Below are 23527 nucleotides of genomic sequence, written 5' to 3'. Positions count from 1 at the left end.
GACTGAAGTAAGAGGTATAATCCTAATTACTTAAATAGTGCCAATTATTGAGGAAGAAGAAGTAGGAGTAATAGTAATAATAATAATGTGCTGATATACTGGTACCTTTAAAACAAATATGGGGAATACAATTATTGCAACAACGGGTAAAAATTGCATGACCATCTGAGCTACTACAGAATAACATAATACACTGCATTTCCAGTAAATCAGACTCACTGGGAAGAGTACTCTTAAAATTACAGCACCAGTCTAAGAGCAACAAAGAACATAGAAATTCTTCTTTTTTCCTAAAGTGCAACAAGTTGTTCTATGTACTATTATGCCATGATATTATCATGTCTGTTGATCAATCAGAAAAGTGTTTTTATAATATTACTTCAATGTAATTGTTGTCCATGTAGATGGAAATGCATGGTCCTTCACAAAAAAACCCAACCATACTTAAGCTGTAAAAATAACAGAATATAGTATAACACTACATTACTGATACTACTTACCGACGATGAGCCCAACATGGATTTTGGAGACCTTATAATTCCAGCTATGGAATGACGTATAGTGTCAAATCTTGAGACTTTGTCCTTCTTGTCCTAGGAGAAAAAGTACGTGAAAACAGGCAAATTGGTATGATAATTGAATTATTGGAGAACGTGGAATGTAAACTCCTGGATTTTATTTAAAAGACAGAGGCTGAGCCTCTACTGGTACAAACCAGTGTCAACATCAGTGGGATTAAGTTAACTCATATCAATTTAACCACTGACAAATTCTATAATTTCTTAAACATTTTGTGCAATTATTTTAAGCATCACTATTGTTAACTATAAAGAGAACTGAAATTCTTTTGTACCCTAAAAACAAAGGATGTAATTCTCAGTTCTCCTGAAATACTTATTATTTTAAAAGGACGCTGATTTGAAACCGTATAATAAAAAAAAGTCCACACAGTAAAACTCAAAAATATGTATGTACATTACCCTTACAGGTTTTTCTTTTTCCTTTTATTAACATTCTTTTCTAACAATACACTACATTGTAAATATTAGTACCAATCAGTGCAAATTACAGGATCCATTTGTTTTCTGGCACCTCCGTAAACTATACATGCAGCCACCATCTGGGTTCTAAATTCTGTAAGAAGAAGGCTCTATCTGGAACACTGAAACAGCCTTTAAGCATCCCTACTTCAGCATAAGACAATGTAAATTCCACGGTGCTTGTAACTTGACTTAGTCTAAAAGCTGTATATTTCTTAATCTTTGATTTGCCATCAGCTCTCAAAATTAATATCAAGTATCTTTCAAAAAATACAAAAATGTATTTTTCACACTGACAGACTGAGTTCATTGCTTGTAAATCACCCTCAGAAACAGCCAAGACAAATATGAGTAGTTGCAAAGTAATTAAACCTGAAGCAGACAGACCACTCATTAACAACCTCATTCTAATTAGCTATAGGTTACCTACACTGCAAGAAACTGATAATGGAGACAGACTACAACCGTTTGGCAATGTTACCAAAAAAACTTCCTTCCAAGTTCTGGATGTACACCCTTGACTGAAGAAACTGAAAATCTGATCATGTAATAAATGCAGCTTCCATTTATTCCAGAACTTCCAAATAAACAACAAAATCTATTAATTCTCTATACAGAATATACCAGTGTTTGAAAATTACTCCCTAATACAATTTAGCTTACAGGATATAGGGTTAAACATTGTCTTAGTAAAATAAATTTATTTATTTGGTAGCAAAATTCTGCAATGTGCCTTGATTTGTAAGCTGGGAAAAAAAAACTGCAAAAACCAGGCAAGTAGTCAAAACACTAAGTAGGGAAATACTTGTTGGCTATGTGCCAACTTACCTATCAATAACATTTTTATTCCCTTTATCAGACTCAAGTAATATTGTATGTATGTAAATAAAAAACTTTGTGCTGAGACCTTATTTTTATAATATTGATGAACTAAACTGGCTACACACACACCAAAAAAACTTATGTCATTAACAACAGCGGGACACAGAGTCTAATTTCACTTGCATGCTGGGTGTGTAATGATCCACTCGCTTCACACACCTCTTCAGAAGTGTGCCATGAGATTTAACTGTAATTAAATGTATACTTTTTGTATGAGAGGTAAAAATAAGTTATTGAAAGATGCACAAATTCTCCACTTCCACTAAACAAACTCAGGAGCATCCTTTCTATTTTACACTAATAGCGTGCTTATCTAACGACAACATCAAACTGCAAGTAAGGTTCTACATTCACCAGTTTCTCCTTATCGAAACATGTTTTTAACAAGAGGGTTTTTTGACTCTAAGTACCAGAAAGACTCATGGTCGGGGCCCCACCAGCAGACTTTGATAAGCACCACCAAATGATATATAGAGGCTAATAGTCACATTAAATAGAATGAGTATTAAAATGCAGATTTAAGGGATAAACTTTGGCTTTGTTCAAAATATAGTGCATACCCTGTTCAAACTGCAATACATTTATAAACAGTTTGGTATTTTCACAGCACTTTCCCTCTGACATACCGAAACCACTCTGTATGTTACAGCAATGAAGACTCATCATTTATCTTCACAGCACGCGTTATCTAACACAATTGTAGCCCCCACTGAGTTTATTCCATTTAAGAATTTTTAGGCCAATGCAAGTAGCAGCAACAGTGGTCTTTTAATAATTTTTTTTTTGCTACTGCCCAGCTGAAGGCCCCCTTAGAAAAACCCATTAGATCTTGCAGGAAACCAGTTTTCATTGAGAATAGTATATTCACCAGTGCGAAGAGGGTTTTTTTAATGCATATTAGGTATATTGTTTTGCTAAGCTAGTATAATAATACAGTCCAGCCTGGAAAGGAATTAGAAGTTCTGCATCAGGGATGCTGTAGAGAGCATTATGAAGTAGCAGGCTTGCTAGCATACACAATGCAGCTACTAAAACATACTGGCTGATTTCAGTTTCATTTTGATTTAAATGAATTACTTTCAGAGATATTACCAAAATGGTAGTATGATTTGTCACTTCCTTTATTTTATACTACACCAATTTCATTAAAAAGAAAACTAATCTGTGTGCCATAATATTTTATGCAATGACTGAACTACTGCAGAATAAACTGTAGTTTACCATTAGGAAGGTAGATATGTATGAAAATATACTGTCATTAGAGGACATTTTTAATCTACTTCTTTGACTCTGTTTAAATGTACCTGTGGCATGAGAGTACATCATACAAGGAACTATGAAAAATGCATTGACTGATATTTCCTTTTTAGGACTAGCCATTTTTCTAATCACTGTCCAGAATGAATTAAAGTGAATCTCCACCAGACTTGGAACTGACACTTAGAATAGGTCATGAGTTTTCTATTCATTGGATGGGTACACCTAGCAAAACTGCTGAAAATCCAACTACTTACCCAGGCATGATGCAAGACTGATGAACTTCTATATGGAATACTTTTATGGGTGGGACTTCTTGTCATTACCCTCTTTGGTAAATAATGCAAAGCACTAATGCTTTTCTTTCCAAAGACTAGAAAAAGAATTTACTAAGACAAATAACTCCTTCATTGAGAAACTGATTGACAGCAATTATTTGTAACCATCAGATTAGAACACTCAGTCATATTTTACAAGCAATCAGTTTGGGACACGGCAGTGTTACAATTCTTCTTCCACAAAACAAGGAACACTGAAGCCATGTTCCTAGTTGTTTACACCTCAGCCAGCCTTTTTGTTTCAGTTCTCTTTTTCCTTCTTAATAGTCAGAACAATTACCTCAGCTCTTTTAAAGAGATGTTACAGCAGAAGATAACCACTCTTGTGCTCTTAATTTTACTTTCCATTTTTCTGTTCTGTACAAGATTCAGAGAGGAAAAATAAAGCATAAGAACCCAAAAAGAAGTGCAGGATTCAGGCCAGCTGAAAAACACAAGAGAACCACTCTCTATTTTGCTTGAGGATTTCCTCAGGTGCATCTTTATACCTGATATACAGAAAGTTGAGCTTCTGTGTTTCTTATGTTCACTCTGGGGGATCTTGCGCACCATGAGGTCCTGTCCATTTTAATGAATTTTCCACAGAATTTATCTTCCATGATTATGCACTACAACTGTTAGGGTCCTATGGACAAAAATCTCCCTTTTGCCAGACATACAGTTCTGTCACTGGGCAAAATCACCACAGATCTTAGAGAGCATGAAAAACAATACAACACACCCAGAACTGTGACACAATCAAAATGACAGCCCATAAGAATCATATTTGCAATGGTATTTTGAATGAACGTGAGCAAGAAAAAGCAAAGACAGGGGAAAAGATTTTGCTTAAATTGAACTGCATAAATGTAAAAGCACAAAAGAGCTTTTTAGCTGTATAAATCCAGAAAAATGGCTGCATCTTAGATGTTATTGTAAAAGAAAAATATTCTATACTCTTTTTAGAAAAGCAAGGAAGGTAGAAACTGGAGAGACATCTAAGATAAAGATAAAACAGAATTAATGCTTCTGTGGGACAGGCAAATAGTAACGTTATCTCTACTGATCAAAAGGTGGAAGATTAGCAATAAGACGGACAACGGACAATGCAGCAGATATTGCATATTGCTAAAAACACTGGCCAGGCATGTACATATACGTGATATAAATAGGCCGATACTTTTTAATATTATTCCATGTGAAGAAAGACTGCCTAATGAGAAAGATATGAACCATCAGCATGGATACAGAAGTTGAATGTGGGCTTGCAAATGAAATTAGAGAACCTTCACAGGAAATTTAGAGGACATATGAGGAGAACTCTCCAACTGAAAGAGAAAACATTCTCAGAAGAAAAGAAGATTTCAATTAGAAAAACATAATCAGTGAAATCTAAAAGATGAGCACGATAGTACTGTTTCTGAGATTTGGCTAGGGAACTAGTCCTCAGAGATTTTTGATGAAAACTATTTCAGTACAGTACAAGAGCTCCAAGATAAAACCAGAAGGGAGGAATTCCTGGTAATTATTGCAAATGATATGTTCAATGAACTTACAGATAAAAAAGACACCAGACAGTATCTGCCAGAGCAATTAAGATGCTCTCCTTTTCATAAAGTGAATGCTAGCGTCATTTCTGGTTTGAAGATACGATTTCCCTGATGAAAAACGTGCCAGAAAAACATTCATCTTAAGGTTTCAAATTTAGATAATGGGGATAACAAGGAAATTTTTTTGCTTTTAGAAGGCTATAGATGTCTGGCATGAGAATAGAATTTTGTGATTTATAAGCAAGAATTCTTCAAAGAAGCTGTACAGAAAATAATTTTCTGAAAATGATCCTCTGCATTAGTCACTTCAGTGGAAATTAAAAGTTATTTAGGACAGGCCCCAAAACCATGTAATAAACTTAAACTATGGCAGTAACTCAGTACCGCCTATCAATGCGGGATTCTGCCACTTTACTCTGCTTTGGTGAGACCTCACCTGGAGTACTGTGTGCAGGTCTGGAGCCCTCAATATAGAAAGGACATGGAGCTGATGGAGCGGGTCCAGAGGAGGGCCACCAAAATGATCAGGGGGCTGGAGCACCTCTGCTACGAGGACAGGCTGAGGGAGCTGGGGTTGTTTAGCTTGGAGAAAAGGAGGCTCCGGGGAGACCTCATAGCAGCCTTCCAGTACCTGAGGGGGGCCTACAGGAAGGCTGGGGAGGGTCTGTTTACAAAGGCCTGCAGCGACCGGACGAGGGGCAATGGTTTTAAGTTGGAGAAGGGGAGATTTAGATTGGATATTAGGAAGAAGTTCTTTACTATGAGGGTGGTGGAACACTGGAACAGGTTGCCCAGGGAGGTGGTTGAGGCCCCTTCCCTTGAGATATTCAAGGTGAAGCTCAACAAGGCCCTGGGCAACCTGGTCTAGTTGGGGGTGTCCCTGCTGACTGCGGGGAGGTCGGACTAGATGACCTTTGGAGGTCCTTTCCGGCCTGGACCAATCTATGAATCTATGAATGAGTGGATATACTAACAACAACATTTTTGTCTGTCTATTTTATGAGTATTAGCGCATTCTAAAGGATATGTACATGCTGATGCATATTCAAATCTTAACATACAGTAGAACATACCTGATTTCTGATCTATGATTTAAGTTCAGAAATAATACTAATCTCATGCCTTAAAAGGCTTTTTTCTTTTTTCTTCCTCATCCATGACAGAACTGGGTATCTCAGAAAGACCAAGTGAAGAATCATGCTATCTTTACTAAACAAAACAGGGTATTTTAAACTATTAACATGGTGTTCACACATTGAATGGGTTGCTGGCTATTCAGCAGAATCAGATGAACTGATTATTCAAGCTGAGCAGATCATCTATGTTCGGAGCACCTTCCCTGAAATTATAATATGCATTTGCTTAGTTTGCTATTGTAGGTATCTAGAATTTGGAGCAGCACTGTGCAGAGCCATGAAGATGTAACATAGTTATTAAAAATTAAAACATTCAAAGCTGATTAAAAATATCTCAAGTACACAGTGAAACCAATTAAACACAGCTATTAAAAAATAACTTTTTTACAAGGTAACATTTTGTTTTAAACACAAGTAACACCTTCCAAAGCAGCAGAAACAATGCATAATTGATATACACATATTGTAAAATACTGCACTGGATGTAAATTAATGCTCCACCTTCTGGATTGCAGGAGGCAGCCTGAAAAACAAGACTTACTGGTGAGAAATTTAACAGCTATGTTTTCTCAGACCAAAGATAGATTCCAGTCCATTCTAGTGGCCTAATAGCCTGTAAGAAAAAGAGAATGGTAATTCTTCAGAGCATATCTTTGTCCTCTGAAGATCTTTGATGCTTTAGTAGTGTAAGATGCGATGTAAGATGACATGCAACGGTCATGGAAGGATTTTCCTCCCATAATTTTTTTGAGCTGCTTTCTGAATCTATATAAAGTATTACAACCCACGGCTATAGCAACCAGTTGCACAACTTAATTACATGTTTTTGAAGAAAACTTTTGTCTGCTTGCTTTGAATCATCTGCTTACTGTAGTTATTTGTTGGCCCCTACTTCTTGCTTCTGAACAGACAGTGAACAATCATTATTCCCTATTCACTTTCCACACACCACCCAACACCCACCAACACACTGTATACATCTTTATCACACTCCCCTTCAGTCTGCTTTTTCAAGTCTGAAAAGCCTAATCTACTTATTTGTTAATTCTACAGAAGCTCTTCCATGTATCTCAGCATTATTTTGCCTTTCTGAATTCTCCTGCTAGAACCTCAGCTGCGACAAGGCATTATGTAGACTGATATGACATCAAAGATGACCCTGCTCTGAGCAAGAAGTAGGACCAGATGGCCTCCCTGAGATCTCTTCCAAGTTAAATTACTCTGCAGTTCTATGGCATTTGGGAAGCAGATGCTCATCAATTTATACAGTGATGTAATGTCTTCTTCTCCATCTTCTGTTCCTCTCCTGAAAATTTCTAGCATATTTTTTGGTTTTGAGACCAAAAACCAAATAAGACCAAATGAGACCAAATTCGGGGACAAAAACCTGATCAGTAAGTAAGTAGTGACCTGATATCTTCAGGAACATTTAGACCTTATTTTGAGTGGCAACTCAGAGTTCATTACTGGTATATGTAAAATCAAAACAGTGTTACTACAATCTGGTCTGCAGGAATGTAATTACACAATATGATACTAATATTAAAAAGCAAAAAGACTGTTAGAAATAGTATGTATAATTTATAACAAGTCAAGGAATTCACTCAACTTACTATCAGAAAACATTTGCTTTATTTCCAACTACATTTTTCTGTTCTTGTAATTACTTATATGCATATGATTACTTACATACCAGAATCTTGAAGGTGCAACAGAGGCTAAAGAGTAATTTTTTTTTTTTTGTTCAGGGAAACAGCAGTTAAGAAAGAGCACTAAGCAAGAGATAGAAACCTGAAAGCCTTTGGCAGATTTTACTTAGGAAAGCCTCACGTTTCAGCAAAACACTCTGTGTAAAGAAATTAATTTTTAAAAAAGGAGAATGAATACTATAATTGAAACTTTGCTTTCTTTTCTAATTACTATCTATCAGAACAGAATATACAGTTAAGTTGTCTGCACTATGTTTTAATTAGAGTTTCAGAGGACCCATTTTTCAAGATACGTATGAAATGTCAGGGAAATGTCACCTTCATCTTTGAAATGATTAGTAAATCTTCCAAACACACAAATATATATTAGAGGTCTTTAAGGAAGCAGAGTACCTCTTGATGGAGGCTAGCAATAATATTTCCAGAGACATGGTACATTTTAATTATTATATACTAAGCAACCTTTCTATTTAAAAAAAAAATAAGGTACGATTTTGATTTCACCTAATTAACATCAAGAATGTCAACTGTGCTCTAGAGAAGATGACTGAATGTACTGTACCTAAACTGAAGCACTGAGATCCTGTCCAATAGCTATTTTTGAGGAAGGAAAAAGTAGACTTTTTCAAGGCAGATAGAGAGAGGCCCCTGAAATTCAATATGGAATTCCTGCTTTGCTTAATGGATGTATCTGTATATCAACAAATCCTAATACATCTCCATCCACTGACTGCATAATGGTGCCAAATAAAGAAGAACTGATTTCAATAAAGGCAATTTAACAAACTAATTCATATGTCTGAAAACTTAGAGCAAGATTTAGAATTAGTACATATTTTTGAAAAATTAAGTTTCAATGCCATTACCTTATGTAACTGGGGAAACATGTAACAGGGAAAATGAAAGCTTCTGTCCTACAAAAACCTCAGGCTGGTATGTACATGTTCAGATATGAATTCTTTCACTGATTTCAAGAGCCTTATTATTAAACAATAGTGCTATTATTAACTGAATGTATAAATACTTTATTAATTCTTACACCATCACTTTACTACTTCCAAGTAATCAAAAATCATCAAATTTCAGTCTGTACAACACTTGCTATAGCTGGAAGGAAGTACCTGGTCACAACATAATCCTTCTCCTCCTTGGTTGCCATTGCCACATCACAGTAAGAGATCCCCAAACATACACACAAGGCCTCTCGCTATAATTCTGTGTAAGCTCATGAAGTTGCAACAGGAGAACATAAAGGAGTCTACATTGAGGGCTCCTAGTTGTACTGCAGTACCTAATGTTCACAACAGCAAGAGAACCTACATCATCTCACACCCTCTGGCAGCTCACCATCCAAAAAAAACAAGACAATGAACCAGCTGCTGGTCAAAGTCACCATCTGCCAGGGCAACATCTTGCTCAACATTCAGGCTGTGCTGTTGCTCAAGAAAACCAAGAATCACAGCAAGCCAAAGAGCAGTGAATGAACTACTCCCACTGTTCCAGGCAAGAAGTAACCAAAATAACCTGAACCACAGTCATGAATTGATGCAAGGTAAGAGAATACAAATAGAATGGAAACATATTAAATTTCTTCAAATACTCTCCCCGTTTCCAAACATTTTCATCTTTCTAAACCAAATATAATTTTAGCCTGGAAACCTGTGGTTTGGCAGTTACATATACTAACAACATCAGAATAAGCAATCAGTGAGATTTCATGAATGTGACTTGAAATTTCAAGAATATAACCATAAATTTAAAAACAACATAAAGCTCAAAATATGTTAGAGAAAAAATGTTAAGAGATCACAAAACATGCAAAGCAAACCAACTGTGAGGAAATTTTATATTTCCATCATCTAAACATTACAGTTTGACAGGTGGCTATGAAAAGCACATGCTTCATTAGCTAGAAATACAAATGCATCCACAAATCATTTAAAGTTAACAATTCTTAGGAGCATTTTTGATGCAAAGCTGTTAGTTTTATTCTGTACTTTACTACCGTATACATCCAGCTGAAATAGTTTCAGGCATGTATGACCCAAATTCTACAGAAATAGAGAAATACAGTAACACTAGAATTACTGCCCCAGAGTTGTAATCAAGACCAACACAACAGCTGTCATTTGAAGTGATGAAGTCCTCAATGTGAAATATGTTTTAAAACTGGTTACACAGATGCACATGGACACACACAGATTGCTCTTGCCATCCCCCTTTTGAGTTAAAAACCAAAACTCAAACCTGATCTAGAAAGAAAATTCTTAATAAGGTAATGGAAGAAATGGATTTCTTTTAAATTCATACATGTTATGTTACATTAACAGTATTTGAAACCAGAGTTTTCCAAATCTCTATTTGACTAAATTGTGATAAAACCAACTGATCAGTTTTCCTCCACCAAAGATGGACACTAGTGTAAAAAATAAATTCGGTGTCCTGAAGTTTTCATATACTCCACAAGAAGTATAAAGGCAGATAGTGATTTTGGCACTGGTTAACAAATGACAATATTCCATAATAGCACTTCCTCGATTAAATGGAAAGTTTTAGGTGGCCAGTAGATAGCTTAACTTGTAAAAAAGTTAACACCTAGCTCTTCAAACTGATAAATACTACTTAAGGACTAAGAGAACTTCATCACAACCACTGACCTAATAAAAAGAAGTAGTTATCCCTGCTGACCTATGTTCAAGACAGCCATCAAAATAGGGCAATTTTAACAGAGTAAAAACTTGGTGAAAGACAGCCAGCTATATGGGATAATAATATAAAGCCACAGGCGAAGAACCTCTAGGCTACATCTTGCAAGACGTACAAACAATTTTACAATGCAGACGGCTGAAGTACCAAACCACGCATACAGTGCACCACACAATGAACCCGTTAGATTAAGCAGATATAAATACCACTTCCAGGCTTTTTAATGTGAGGATCCAGACTGCTGAACAGTGAGAAACATGAGAAACATGAGAAACAGTGCAGAAAATGGCCAAAACCCCTCAATTCGTAGTGGCCTCTGCAATGGTCAGTAGATGAAATAAGGAAACAATGAACATCAGCCACAGCTACCACAAGCACGCTGGTGAAACCCTGGAGAACAGTGTACATGCCAAAAAATGCCACCTGGAACTGGAAATTATCTTTACTAACCACAAACTTAAAATAACAGTAATAGGCTTGCCAGAAAATACCCTGCAGAGTGAGAAACACAAACCGCTCTTTTCTCATTACTATCAAAACTGGTGTTCCAGTTATTTTAAACCTCCAAAATTCCAGATAGGAAGCCAAGCCACATTTCAGCAAGGCACAAAGCATTACTGTTTTCAATCCTTTATTCCTGATCTGCACAGGCAAAGCTCTTCTGGTCCCATTCACTACAATGACATCAGTATCCTGATGAAATATGTTTTCATATAGCAAATCTGTCTGAGAGTTTGTAGGGAGGTGATTAGAAGGCAGCAAAGAGAACAACTACAGCTATGAGCTACAAACAGGTGAATTATTGCTGCCATGGAGGCTAGTCAAAAGATGTTCCAGAAGAATACAGGGAATACAGAGCAAAGACCAATGAGAAAGATAGTTTGGGGGTTTCTTCCTACAGATACTGTAAACAAACTTTCGCCTCTCCTCAACTCAAGCAAAGGTGCCCCCCAAAAGGAGATTTCCTAAGGAGGACTGCATCTCTTTATAGAGTCCAGCATTTTGTATCCAAAGGAGAATACATGGATAGACAACTCAAGTAACTAGCTGGGTGATGTAGGAGCTGCATAAAGTCAAAACTGAAGCTACAAGAGCAAGTAGTCTCTACGTCAGCCAACAAACAGAGCATTGTGCAAACTGGGGGTTATGCAGCCCAAAAGATAGCCAAACAGAGTATTTATAAACGTATCATGAAGTGAATACAACATGCTGTTAATGACTGCACTTAGTATACAGGTCAATTACTTTAAGTAGAATGCATTACTCAGAAGGAATGGCATAGTCTTTCCATATCTCATTAAATATATATTCAAAAAGCTGTGTTTGGATTTGGTTGCTTTTTAGTCACAGATACACACAGTAATGCCTGCTAAAGAAATTTTTCTGACACATCTAGTAGTGGAGTCCAGATTTTAGCATTCAAGGCGAAAAAAGCCCAGACCCTGGAAAAGGATTAGAGGCATTGAAGCAGCTATACCCTGAAGCGCCAACAGCTGCTAGGGGAACAGTGGCCAGAAGTCAACATGTAAGGAAGGAACAGAGTAAAGGAGCATCCTCTCTATATTGCATGACCTTGAAATCCACAAGTCAACGTAAGTCCTCCAGAGTTCTTTAAGACACCAAGAACTAAATATTTGATAGTTGCAGACTCCCAGGTTGTAGGAAGGGACTTGCAACCCAACTTTAGCAGAGGTCCACGCCAACCTACAGAAGACAGTACTCCACAGAAGGAGGGCAGTGGGGGGACCCCAAGTTTTCCCTAACCTCAAAGGAACTTTCTAGAGGCCCAGATAGTCACTACATGAACTCACCAGAGGTGCATTGTCTATAAGTTTATTATCATACTGTTCTGACCAGCTGAAGGTAATATTTGTTGGATTCTGCCCTCTTCACACCACCACCCAGAAACCAGCACCTACCAATGAAGATCCCTCTCATTACTCATTGACTGGCTCTAATTGACTCATTGACTGGCTTTAATGAAGCCACTGTGGCAAATGCTATGTCAGGCGATGTGAAACAGCATTATATGTGTTATGTGATCTGACAGGATGTAAAGCCTTTTTCTTTCCCCAATAAAGCATGTTACTAAATATGGATGGGCGATTGTACCCTGTTTTGAAAATCATATTGTGAGCGGATGGATTTGTTTTATCACAATACAACAAAGCTTCACAGAGTTAACCCTGAAAAGCCTTGGTCAGATAAGACACAACAAATTCTTAGCCAGATCCTCATTTATGTTAGCTGTATTAAAGAATACAACTTACCCTTTCATAACCAGAAAGATTTTGTAGTAGGACTACATTCAAATCTGATCAGGTATTTCTGTTTGACAGCTAGCACTGTCAGACTGTTATGTTTGCTTTTGGTTTTCACAGATCCCTGCATCAGTTTGATAACAAAATCAGCTTGCATATTAACAGATAAAATGATACAGCAACTTTGTGATAGCTGTAACACACAACTTTAGCAGCATATCTCATGTAGGCTTAATGAACAATCTTTGTAGGATGCCATTTTAAAATGAAGCTTTTGATTCTATAAATAATATATACTGGCATAACTACTGGAAACATACTAATATTCTTGTTCAGAACAGACATGCATAATACACTACTTTTTCAAATAAGGGAAACAGCACACCAATAGAGTGTTTGGTGTTTTTACACATTAGCTAAACACCACTACAAATATCTGCCAATTTAAACAACAGAAAAACAAAAATGCAAACCAAATAAACAAGGAGTGTTCTGAGTAAAGCCTATGGTCCACTGTACTCACGTCATACCTCAGATCACAGCTGTATAAATCACAAACATGAACAAAACTATTCTGAAAATACAGACATCAAGGAAGAAAGACTCAGTGTCCAAGTCTCAGTAACGGTACCAGAGAGTAACAGATTTCAATCCTACCCGAGGTGAAGTTCATAAACTGTATCTAGCAGAATAAGACAAAATAAATTAGGTAAATTCTCCTGCAGAATTACAATAAGACTTTGAGTTGTTATGCTCAGTGTCAAGACAGAAAGAGTCTTTCACATGTTTCAGTCATTATTCATTAAAAGAGGACTGTCCAGCCAAGGGGTCTCTCCTCAAAGTTCATCTGTAGTACCTAGTAAGCATCCTCAAGCTGTTTGTCAAATCAAAGGCCAGCCTTTTCTGTTACAGAAGAAACTTCTTTCACTTCCCCTCCCCCCTCCCCTCAAAAAAAATCAGTAATTTCTACAGATTATGGGTATAGTTATGTATGACAATGTATGAACTTCTTAATAAGTATGTTGAAGAAAGTGAGATGATACTTCAAACATCTTGGTTTGAAATCCTTATTTCCTCACTAATTTTCATCACATATTATAAAGATACATTTCATTATCATACTGTTCCTGAGATACTTCAATGCCAAGATCAAATTTAGATACAATGATCCATATAAACAGTGTTAATTTACAGATTATATAAATAAATCCCACAGACTGAAGAGATCAACCATACAAAAGCAGCAAGCACCTGAAGTGGACCAAAACCCTCTCATACACAGCCCCAACTTTGGACTACTAACACACTGGCTTTTAGTAGAGTTCTGCTAGCAACCACATTAGTGACCTTAAAGAGGATGTTTCCCCAGAGAGCAGCCTTAGAAGAAAACAGTCACGTTTTTCAAAAAGCTATTTCATCGCCCCATATAAAAATTACTTGAAGACAAATCATCTCTCCATTAACGGTACTTATGTAGTTGTCACATATTACTGTAGCCTGGAACTTGCATCAATGATCACTAAACAAGCAAAATTACACTGTAATGAGATCCTATTAAGTAGGAAATGCTCACAATTCCCATCTGCAGGTTTGTCTTTTTGTCCCCCTCCATAGAGATAAAAACATCTCCCCTTTATGCTGCAATAGCAGCTAACTTTTACACCAAACTAGTTAACATAAGAAAAATGAATTTATATCAGCTGTTCTGAACATTCATTTTCCTTGAGGACTGGGATTTCTCTTTCACACTAATGAAAGACTTGTGTACCTTGAAGTTTCTTTTTTGGTTTTGTTTTGTTTTTTTTTTTTTTTTTAACCCAGAAATTACTTTTTACCTTTTTTTTTTTTTAGAACTCTAAAAATAAGAACATATCTTCCCTTGCTTAAAAATAATACAAAATTCACATCCCGTTTTAGTACAATGGTATACAGTCACTGCAGTATAATGCCTGCTCAGTCACATCAGCTTCTGTATTGTGACATTCTCTGCTCACCCAGGATGACTTCAGTATAACAATTAACAAGTGCAACTGCTCTAGAGAGCTTCCAGTACAGAAGATGAAAACTTCAGTTTACCACAACGGAGAAATTGTGAACACTGTCAAGCATTTCACTTTAGCCCCCCTGCACCAATATATTCAAGTTTCCACTTCTGTCTCTCCTACCTAGAGTTCTTTGTTTTCATTTTTATCATACGCACTAAGTAAATGCTAAATATAGGCTTCCAGAGTGAGATCATTTCAGCTATGTTAGCCATTGTGAAAATCCTCATTGTCACAAAGTTTTGACAAAACTAAGCAAATTTAATTTAAAGGTGGAATGGCAGAAGTTTATATTACATATAAACCCAAAAATTGAGTGATTTTACTTCACCTTAGTACTTGAAGCCAAGATCTGGATATAAAACAGGTAATTTTGAGGCACATCAAAACTAAATATTTGAAGGTATAGTTCCTAATTCTTAAAATTCTCAGATCATATCACCTGTATTCTGTGTTTTTCTTGATTATACTATTTATGCCTTCTTTCAGCAACCAATGCATCGCTGTGGCAACGTGTTGAAAAAGGCAAAGCTACAGTCTCGTGGAAATATTCTCTCTCTTGGAGTTATACTAACAGTGACAACCTATATAACAGCACATGCATCTTGAAATTGTCAAGTTGGTTCCATTTTCTCATCCTATCATTCAACTAATCTACAAAGCAACAAATTAAAGCAGTTATTTCATTCAGCAAGCAAGTAAGTGCCTATCAGAATAGCAGTGTCAGGGTCCTGAGTACACTGATAGGCTTCACTGGCGCTGACCAGACTCACTTAATTCCTACCACCCCTGCCCACGTGCCCACCCACCCTATTTCAACTCAGCCCTAGGCACCAAGTCCTGGCCTGAGCTGTATCATAGGTACTCGTCTCTAGCCCTGTCTCCTGGATGGATCCTTCATACCTATGTTGTAACTTTCTCCAGTCTTGTGTTTGGTTCTGTGTCCTGGACAGACTTTGAACCTACATTAAAGTCTTCTCTTCAGCCCTTTCTCTGACCCCTTTTCCATTTGCTCCTGACTGGACTCCTAGTTGGAACTCTGAACCTGATTCATTGTTCTGCTGTCTCTGGAGCTGCCCGTGGACCCTATTAACACCTGGCTCCGCCACTGTGCTCAGACCCTGTGGGATGGATGGCACCCCATCAGTAAAGGCACTGCCCAGCCTATGGTCACCCTCATCCCCTGGACCACCCCTCCTCTTCAAGCAAGTCTTCAAGTTGGCCCTTGCTGCACTCTAACAACCATTTAGGCCTCATCTCCAATCATATCTCTGGATACTGTCCATGCGAGGAGATTTTAAAGTGCAATCAAATCTCAAAGAAAGAAATTGAGAAGGCTTTTCCCCTGTAATTTGATTCACATATATATCACAAGCTCCTGTGATACACTGAGACAGGAAATACCTATAATCTCATTTCTCTCAAAATGTTGTGTTTATGAAACATAATAAAGCTGCCAAATGTTAATAAGAAGTCAAATGAAGTTCCTGTTCCAACTGGTTTTAATAACTCCCTGAAAGAGATAATAGAAAAGAAATTATTTAACCAAGAACTTTACTTGCTCAAGTAAATGCTGATTAGGAACCAAAGGACCAGTTAGGAGCACCTAGTAAACAGATGATCTAAATTCAGCATCTCACATATGCTAGATCTGAACTTTTTTTCCCCAGAACCACCTCCTCTGCCTTCTCTCCAGCCAAGACAATCATAATATATTCTGCAAGAGGATGGCTTTTTTATTTTTTTTTTTTTTTTTTTAAGCAAATGTCTTTCATTAAAGGCACCTAGTCTAGTCAGACTAAGGAAAACATAGAGGCAGGCAAGTCATTCTTAACTACTCTATTCTAAATTTGGTTTATTGTTTCTGGAGGTTTGAGTTGTACAGATCTATAACCTAGTTTCCAGACAACACACTCTCTTGCCTTCTGCAATTAAGAAGCTTGGGAACAAAAAAAAAAAAAAAAAAAGGATTAAAAAAAATTACTTTGCTTGCAGGAAAATTCTGCAGTAACTTCCAGAAAACAAACCTGCTTCTGACCCACATAACCTTATAGATCAGGAATGTTATTTGATTAAAAATAGAAGTAATTCATCAGAGTTCAATAGTGCCCCAAAAGTAAAGGCTTTCAACCATTTTTCAAGAATGATATATTTTCTTGCATCTTGGTTGTGATATTCCAAGCTTGCTTTCTTCTTAGGATGAGGACATTAGTTTCAGAATCTCCTGGATATCTACTATTATCTTAATGCAAATATCATTGCCTTTCTCACACTACCATAACACAACAGCCGAATAAAAATAAGTTTCTTGTGGCACATTTCCGTACCTCCCTAAAAAGAAGTTGAGATAAATAATCCTGGAATTTTTTGACTTTCACTTTCCCTACCATTAAAGACTTGTTTGGGCCAAGATCTTCAAAGTGTCTGTTAAAAAGTGGGCTTCACCTGTTTGGATATTAATATCTAGTATTCTTTATGGCTTTGGTTATGCAAGGGACTGGCAGACATGAGTCACAGCTTGCTGTCAGGCAGGATACCTTAAGCAATCTAAAAATGGCATTAAAGTTGATATTCAGGCACCTGGATCTCAAGTTGACCAGAAATGTTTTGCATCTATCTTACTGTAGGATGACTCAAAAAAAAAGTTCAGTGATATATGAAACACACTATTTCACCAACAACAAAATGTAAAAAGGAAAACAAAAAAAATTATCTGGTCTGTATCTTAAGGGGAGTGCTCTGAAAAATGGATTAGATTGCCGTTCTGGATTCTCAGTCGGTACCGAGTAAGAGCTTCCTCACATGGCAGAAAAGAGCAGAGGCCGCAAAGCAAACCATAAAATCATATGCTTCAAATTGGCAATAAACTACCAGTAGCACTAGATTAAAATCATAAGTTCTAATTCCAGGAAATACTTTATCGTAGATTTAAAGACTTTTAGAAGCATAATTGTTGCCTTTAAAAACAAGGGTATTTCTAACCAGCCACTTGAAAAGAAAAAATAAAAGGAGAGAGATGATTTAAAGCAGCCAAATTCTATCACATTATTTCCTGTGTGTTGCCTAGAGGCTATAAGAAGTTGATAATCACACTAATTCAGTCCCATTGCTATAAAAAAAAAAGATGCAAAAAGCCAATGGTTATAATTCTGGCAAAGAATTACTACTTTCCTCCCAGCACACAGAGAAACATTCCAACACATACTGAAACATACACTGGATATCAGTATGTGATTTCTGTTCAAAGGGAAACTTCTGAGTGAAGCTTTCCTAATTCACAGAGAATATCTCCAGTGGGTATGCAATGCTGCAACTCTACTATGATGAAGCCTCCTTCCTCAAGGAAAATTGGAAGCTCTTGAAATATTTTTGGCAGTTCAAGAGAAGTATATATACTTATCTCAAGTACATACACTCTCCTTCATATGGAGAGGGTAAACTAATTCTGCACTTAAACATTCTGAGAGTTTTGTTTACTCTGAATGAGCCACCTCCCTTCATTTCTTCCAAAGTTCACTCACACTTCTAATTTTGCCTTTCCCCAAGACTAAATTATTGCTCAACACTTTTGGATAGATAATATGCTAACTTTAAGAAATACATAATTTCTGAGCTGTAGTCTAAGAAAAGATTACTGTCGGGTTAATCTTTTACTTCAGAAGTTTCTAGGGCATGTTCACTGGAAAGAGGCTTGACAGCTCCACTGACCTCCCGTCTTGTAAATTCTGGACCAGCCAGTAATACCCATGTGGGACAAAGTATGACTGAGTTTATCTGTCTGTTACCTTAGCGCCTCCTTTTGGACTGCTCTTCCTCTGATGCATACCCGTCAGGCCAGTAGGATTTACTAAAAGCAGAAAGAGAAACTGGAACGTACTCACTCTGAGAGCAAGAGAAACTGAGTTCATCTTCCACACTTCCTAGAAGCATCTGACATTTGGAGCATTTTTGCTCCATGTTAAATTCTGGCTGTAAGCCAGAAACCCAGGTCCCAGACAACAAGCTTGGGAAGCATCCCAAACCAAAGATCACTTAGTTGAACTTTAGCTGTCCAGGCATCCAACAAATATAACTATTTATTTCCAAGTCTTTTATGAATTAAGAGGCACAATTTCTACAACATGACTGCACTGGCAGTGTTTCCTCTGCTGAGACAAAAATAAGAGAAAGGATAAGGATACCAATGCTGCACAAACGTACTTTGGCCCTGTTCCTGTTGACAAGGAACTTAAAATTTTGGAATAGCACAGTGGAAGTCTACAAGGTTTATAAAGATAGAAATCAAATAACTGTGAAGTGCTCCCCTACCACTTCCTAATACATGCCCTCATATAAGCTTAGTTTTATATAAATGTCATGAGCCACAAATTAGTAGACAATTACTTACACGGACAGAGAAACAAGGGAGCTGTTTGGCAATGCATTACAAAGCGTAGGAATGCCTCAATTCTTCTGAGTCAGTATGAAGAAAAGAAATAACAATTTTATCTCTACTATCAAGCTTTCTGCTACTGCTGCAATGGGCTGTCACAGAAGCCAATCATTTCCCTGCATCTGTTCACAAATAAAGATCCTATATAGCCTGAGACAGTACGGGAAAAGAAGACTCCCCCAGAGTGCGGGTACATCTCTCAGCAGATTATGTTTCAGGGCCTTATGATACAGCATCTAAAATGCATTTGATGAAGCATCTTTAATCACATAAATGGTGTTTCATATCTATGTAGCTGACTTTAAGAAATTCAAAACATACAAATTGATTAAATTTGTCAATTATGATTTTAGTGAAAACCTTGAAAACATCTGCCTCAGCCCAATCCTGTGGAGGAAGACTCTAAAACTATTAGTTTGTTGATCACAATATTAGAAGCAGCACTGAGTCATGGATTGTAGAAAGCAGGGATGGAAATATAAAGCACTCACATTTGGAAAATAAAAACGTAGTTCCAGAATAATTTACAAATAATGAAACTAGAACTGTAGCACTGTTCCATGCATTTAATATTTTTTCTATCATAACTACTGAGAACGTTTTTTTTGTTTACCACAATCTTCACCAAAAACTGGCTTATCTTACTTTAAAGCAATCGCTAAGAATAGGATCTCTGAAGTCTTTTAAAAAGGAATAACAAACAGCAAAGCCAATTAGATATGCAGTGAACTCCCTCCCCCCCCCCAACTCTTTTGGACAATTCTGCCACAACAGATAAAATCAGAATTCAGAAATGTAAAGTCTCTGACCAATACCCATTTTCTATTACACCACAGTGTATAGTTTTAAGCATGGCACTCTCCTGGAATGGTGCATTAATAGTTAGATCCATCCCACTAGCTGTGTCATGATATGATGCTTCAGCTTCCTTCTGCCCTGTGTACCTTGCATGAGTTCATGTGGCAGAGACATTACGGTCTCCTTCCTGATGCATCTGCACACCAGAGCCTTCCATCGTAACCAAGCAGAACTGGAAGTACTTTAAGGCACATATGGAGAAAGAACAGTGACTTTGTACTGTTGCTCCATGGGCACTATAGCTCTACAGCTCCTTTAATTGGCTTACACGCTTTTGAAGACCACGCATTAGGTTCTTTCTACATTACTGTTGTACTTTATTTTGTAAAAAAAAACTCAAAAAAATCAGACAAAAAACAAAACAAAACCACCATTTCAGATAATTTAGACATTAGATAGATGAGAACACACATTGTTTTCCTCCACTTTTCTGTGCCTCATATGCCTTTTTAAAACTTATCTAATGATGAAAAATTTTGATTATTCAATCATAACTAGTCATCTGGCACTGAGCTCCACCTGCTGACAAGTCTTTGAAACATTGCAGAGCCTGCATACCAAGTCTCAGTTTTATCAGTGATTCCAGTATAATGCTGCAGTATGCAAAATAAATCTATATGAAAACATTTCTATAGTGAGAAAAATATATAGTTTTAAATGCATATTCCTAAAAATAATGGGTTTGCACCTTTACAATATCTGTTTTTACTATGTAAGGAAAAGGAGAAGATATATTAAAATGGAATACAGATTTCACAGTATTATTGCTAAACAAAATTAATTACTGTTTTATATTAACTAAATCTATTGCCAGGCTTAAGCACTCCCTGAAGATTTTCTATTCTGTAACAATATCCAAGCCAATAATGAAGCTGGAATTTAAAGTCTTACTATGAAATGCAAGCCACCATCATTGTACTTAATTACCTGAGTAAATATTTAACTGGCATTGCAATATTCTAAATATTCCTGATGCTTTTATTTCCAATCAGTTCATTAGACACATAGAAGTTTTATTGTTGTTGTTTTCTTTGTTTTAATTATGGTGGACTAGTGCCATGCTCTGTTGATCATATTAATAGCAAGAATAGCATATGTATCTTAGGACAAATGATAGGCCATATATCCACTGACAACATCTAAACACTGAGAAGTTAGTTCAAGCTTCCAGTTATTGGTTAATTTTTGTAAAGCGACATAATATGTAACAATTTGGATGCTCCCATATTTTGGCAAAACACCAGCTGCTTACAAGGAATAATGAGCTTTTTCTTAGTATCTATCTCCTTACTTTAATATAAGTATAGAACAAAAAGTTAATTATGATTCTGCTGATTACATAGTGCGCAGTAACATAACTGCACAACTCTAAGGGGCTCAAATTCTTTTAAACTTTTAGCACCTTCAGCATTAAAACTATCTCTGACTTGTATGGTTATCTCAGTAGAAAAGTAAAAATGCTAGAAGCAAGAAAATATGTTTTACTTTTCCACATATGATGTAAAATTGTTAAATGCAATGTTCAGGAATGGCAAAGAAATAGATTTTTTTTTTAACTCTTTGCTATGCTTTCATGATTGAACAAAATAAAATCACCTAGCAATTTCCCTTTTTCTTCAAATGTGTACATGAACACCAATACACAGCTAACATTGTACAAAAAATAAAATATATTGACCAAACTAAACCGTACTGAAGACACTAACAAAATATGAAACTTCCTACAGTTAACACACGCAAAAAAGAACAGGGAAATGAAGTTGGAACACACGTAACATAACCCTGTCTATAAAAACAGATCAAACAGCATTTCAGAATTTCGTTCCTTGTTAGCATTCTGTCATACTGTTACCTAACATAAGAGATGGAAAACAAAACAATTTGTGAACTATTCCACTATGAAATTGGCTGTATTTATGATACCACATAAATAATTACAGAGACATGAAACTTTACAAAATTGTTTTGTATATCATATTTTTAATTTTAAATTACAAAAAAAAAATCCACTTGTGACTGAATACATGAAAATTTACTTCATATGCATGCTCACAACACAAGCCAATTATGATTTTGTCATTCTTAGGAAAAGAATTTGTAAGACAAGTGTTTACAATGAATTTCTGAAGAGGAATAAATAACCAAATTCAAATGCAGTATCAGACAACATTTAGATGAACTGCTTTTAGATAAAGAGGAGAAAACTAAATGGATTTATAGCTGAAGAAACAACGACCCTCTTGAATGATACCAGGATGAGCAATCAGCAGCAAGAACACTTCATTTCTGATCATTTAGCAGCTGTATAATTTTAAGGAGTTTTACTAAAAAAAAATAATCCCACTATAAAAAGCATCAGGATGCTTATTTATACAAACAGCCCATCAGTGTATCATTTTTTCAACTTCAGATACAGTCAAGACTGCCCTCTCAAGGTACAGCAATTTGAAAAATATCCTCTGATGCCAAAATAATAACATTTTTCTTACTCTTGGCAAATTTAACATAGGCAAAAATGCATTTCTTGCAGCATTCTAGATATTTTAGTATGTACACCCTCCAGAAAAAAAAATCATCAATAACTTTTATTAAAAAAAATTTAGAGGTCAGAATTCTTCACTGTGTATTGTACATACATGCAAGGATTATTTTCTCTCACCCATTGAAACAGAGATTTGGACATAAGAAGACAAATTCTAATAATCTTGAACTGAGGTGAAACAATACCATTCTCTTGATTAGACTCATCATCTCAACTAACCCTTACAGACAATATTCACTAGCACTACTGCAGGGTATTACATGAAATTACTAACAAGATAGCCTACCCTAAAAAGATTCCAAGCCTCCTAATCATTCACAACCATTATCCTGATCCTTCCTTTTTCCTTCTCCATCTTTTCGTGCTTTATCAACTCCTCCTAGACCATGCCAAGCATACAAGCTTTGTAAAATAATGTTTTGTACCAGTGAAAATGGCAATCACCTGCTTGTGCCTTGTAAATATTAAAAACTAGAAGTGGAAGCAAGACAATACTGACAATTAGGTATAACTGTAGAATGGGAATGGAAGAAAAAACAAACTTGGCTCCACAACTAGAGAAAACAAAAGCATTCCTCTCAAATACAACCATTTCATTATCATTTCACTGAGTTACTGCTCTCTCGGCCAAAAAGAAATGGCAGGCTAAACCTCTAAAGAAAACAAGTCACAAGCATCTCATATATGTCAAACCTAATCCATAAAAGCAAACACTACTACTTGTCCATTTAGTAAACAGGAACTGTTTGTTTGCTTTTTTATGGGGCCTACTATCTCTACACATAGCTGCATACA

At 36.4% G+C, this 23527-nt stretch overlaps 1 protein-coding gene across 1 annotated transcript in view; it reads right to left on the bottom strand.

Annotated features, from left to right (window-relative positions):
• FER (FER tyrosine kinase) overlaps positions 1-23527 on the bottom strand; it is a 174134-nt gene that overhangs the window by 91451 nt on the left and 59156 nt on the right. Inside the window, exon 11 of the mRNA XM_074165781.1 lies at positions 501-593. Coding sequence (XP_074021882.1) covers positions 501-593 — 93 coding nt within the window. The remainder of the gene's footprint in view (positions 1-500; positions 594-23527) is intronic.

The sequence above is a fragment of the Numenius arquata genome, chromosome Z (genome assembly GCF_964106895.1).
Source record: "Numenius arquata chromosome Z, bNumArq3.hap1.1, whole genome shotgun sequence".
Classification (NCBI taxonomy): Eukaryota; Metazoa; Chordata; class Aves; order Charadriiformes; family Scolopacidae; genus Numenius; species Numenius arquata.
Note: the sequence above shows the minus strand (reverse complement) of the source record. Positions and strands in the feature narration are given on the sequence as shown.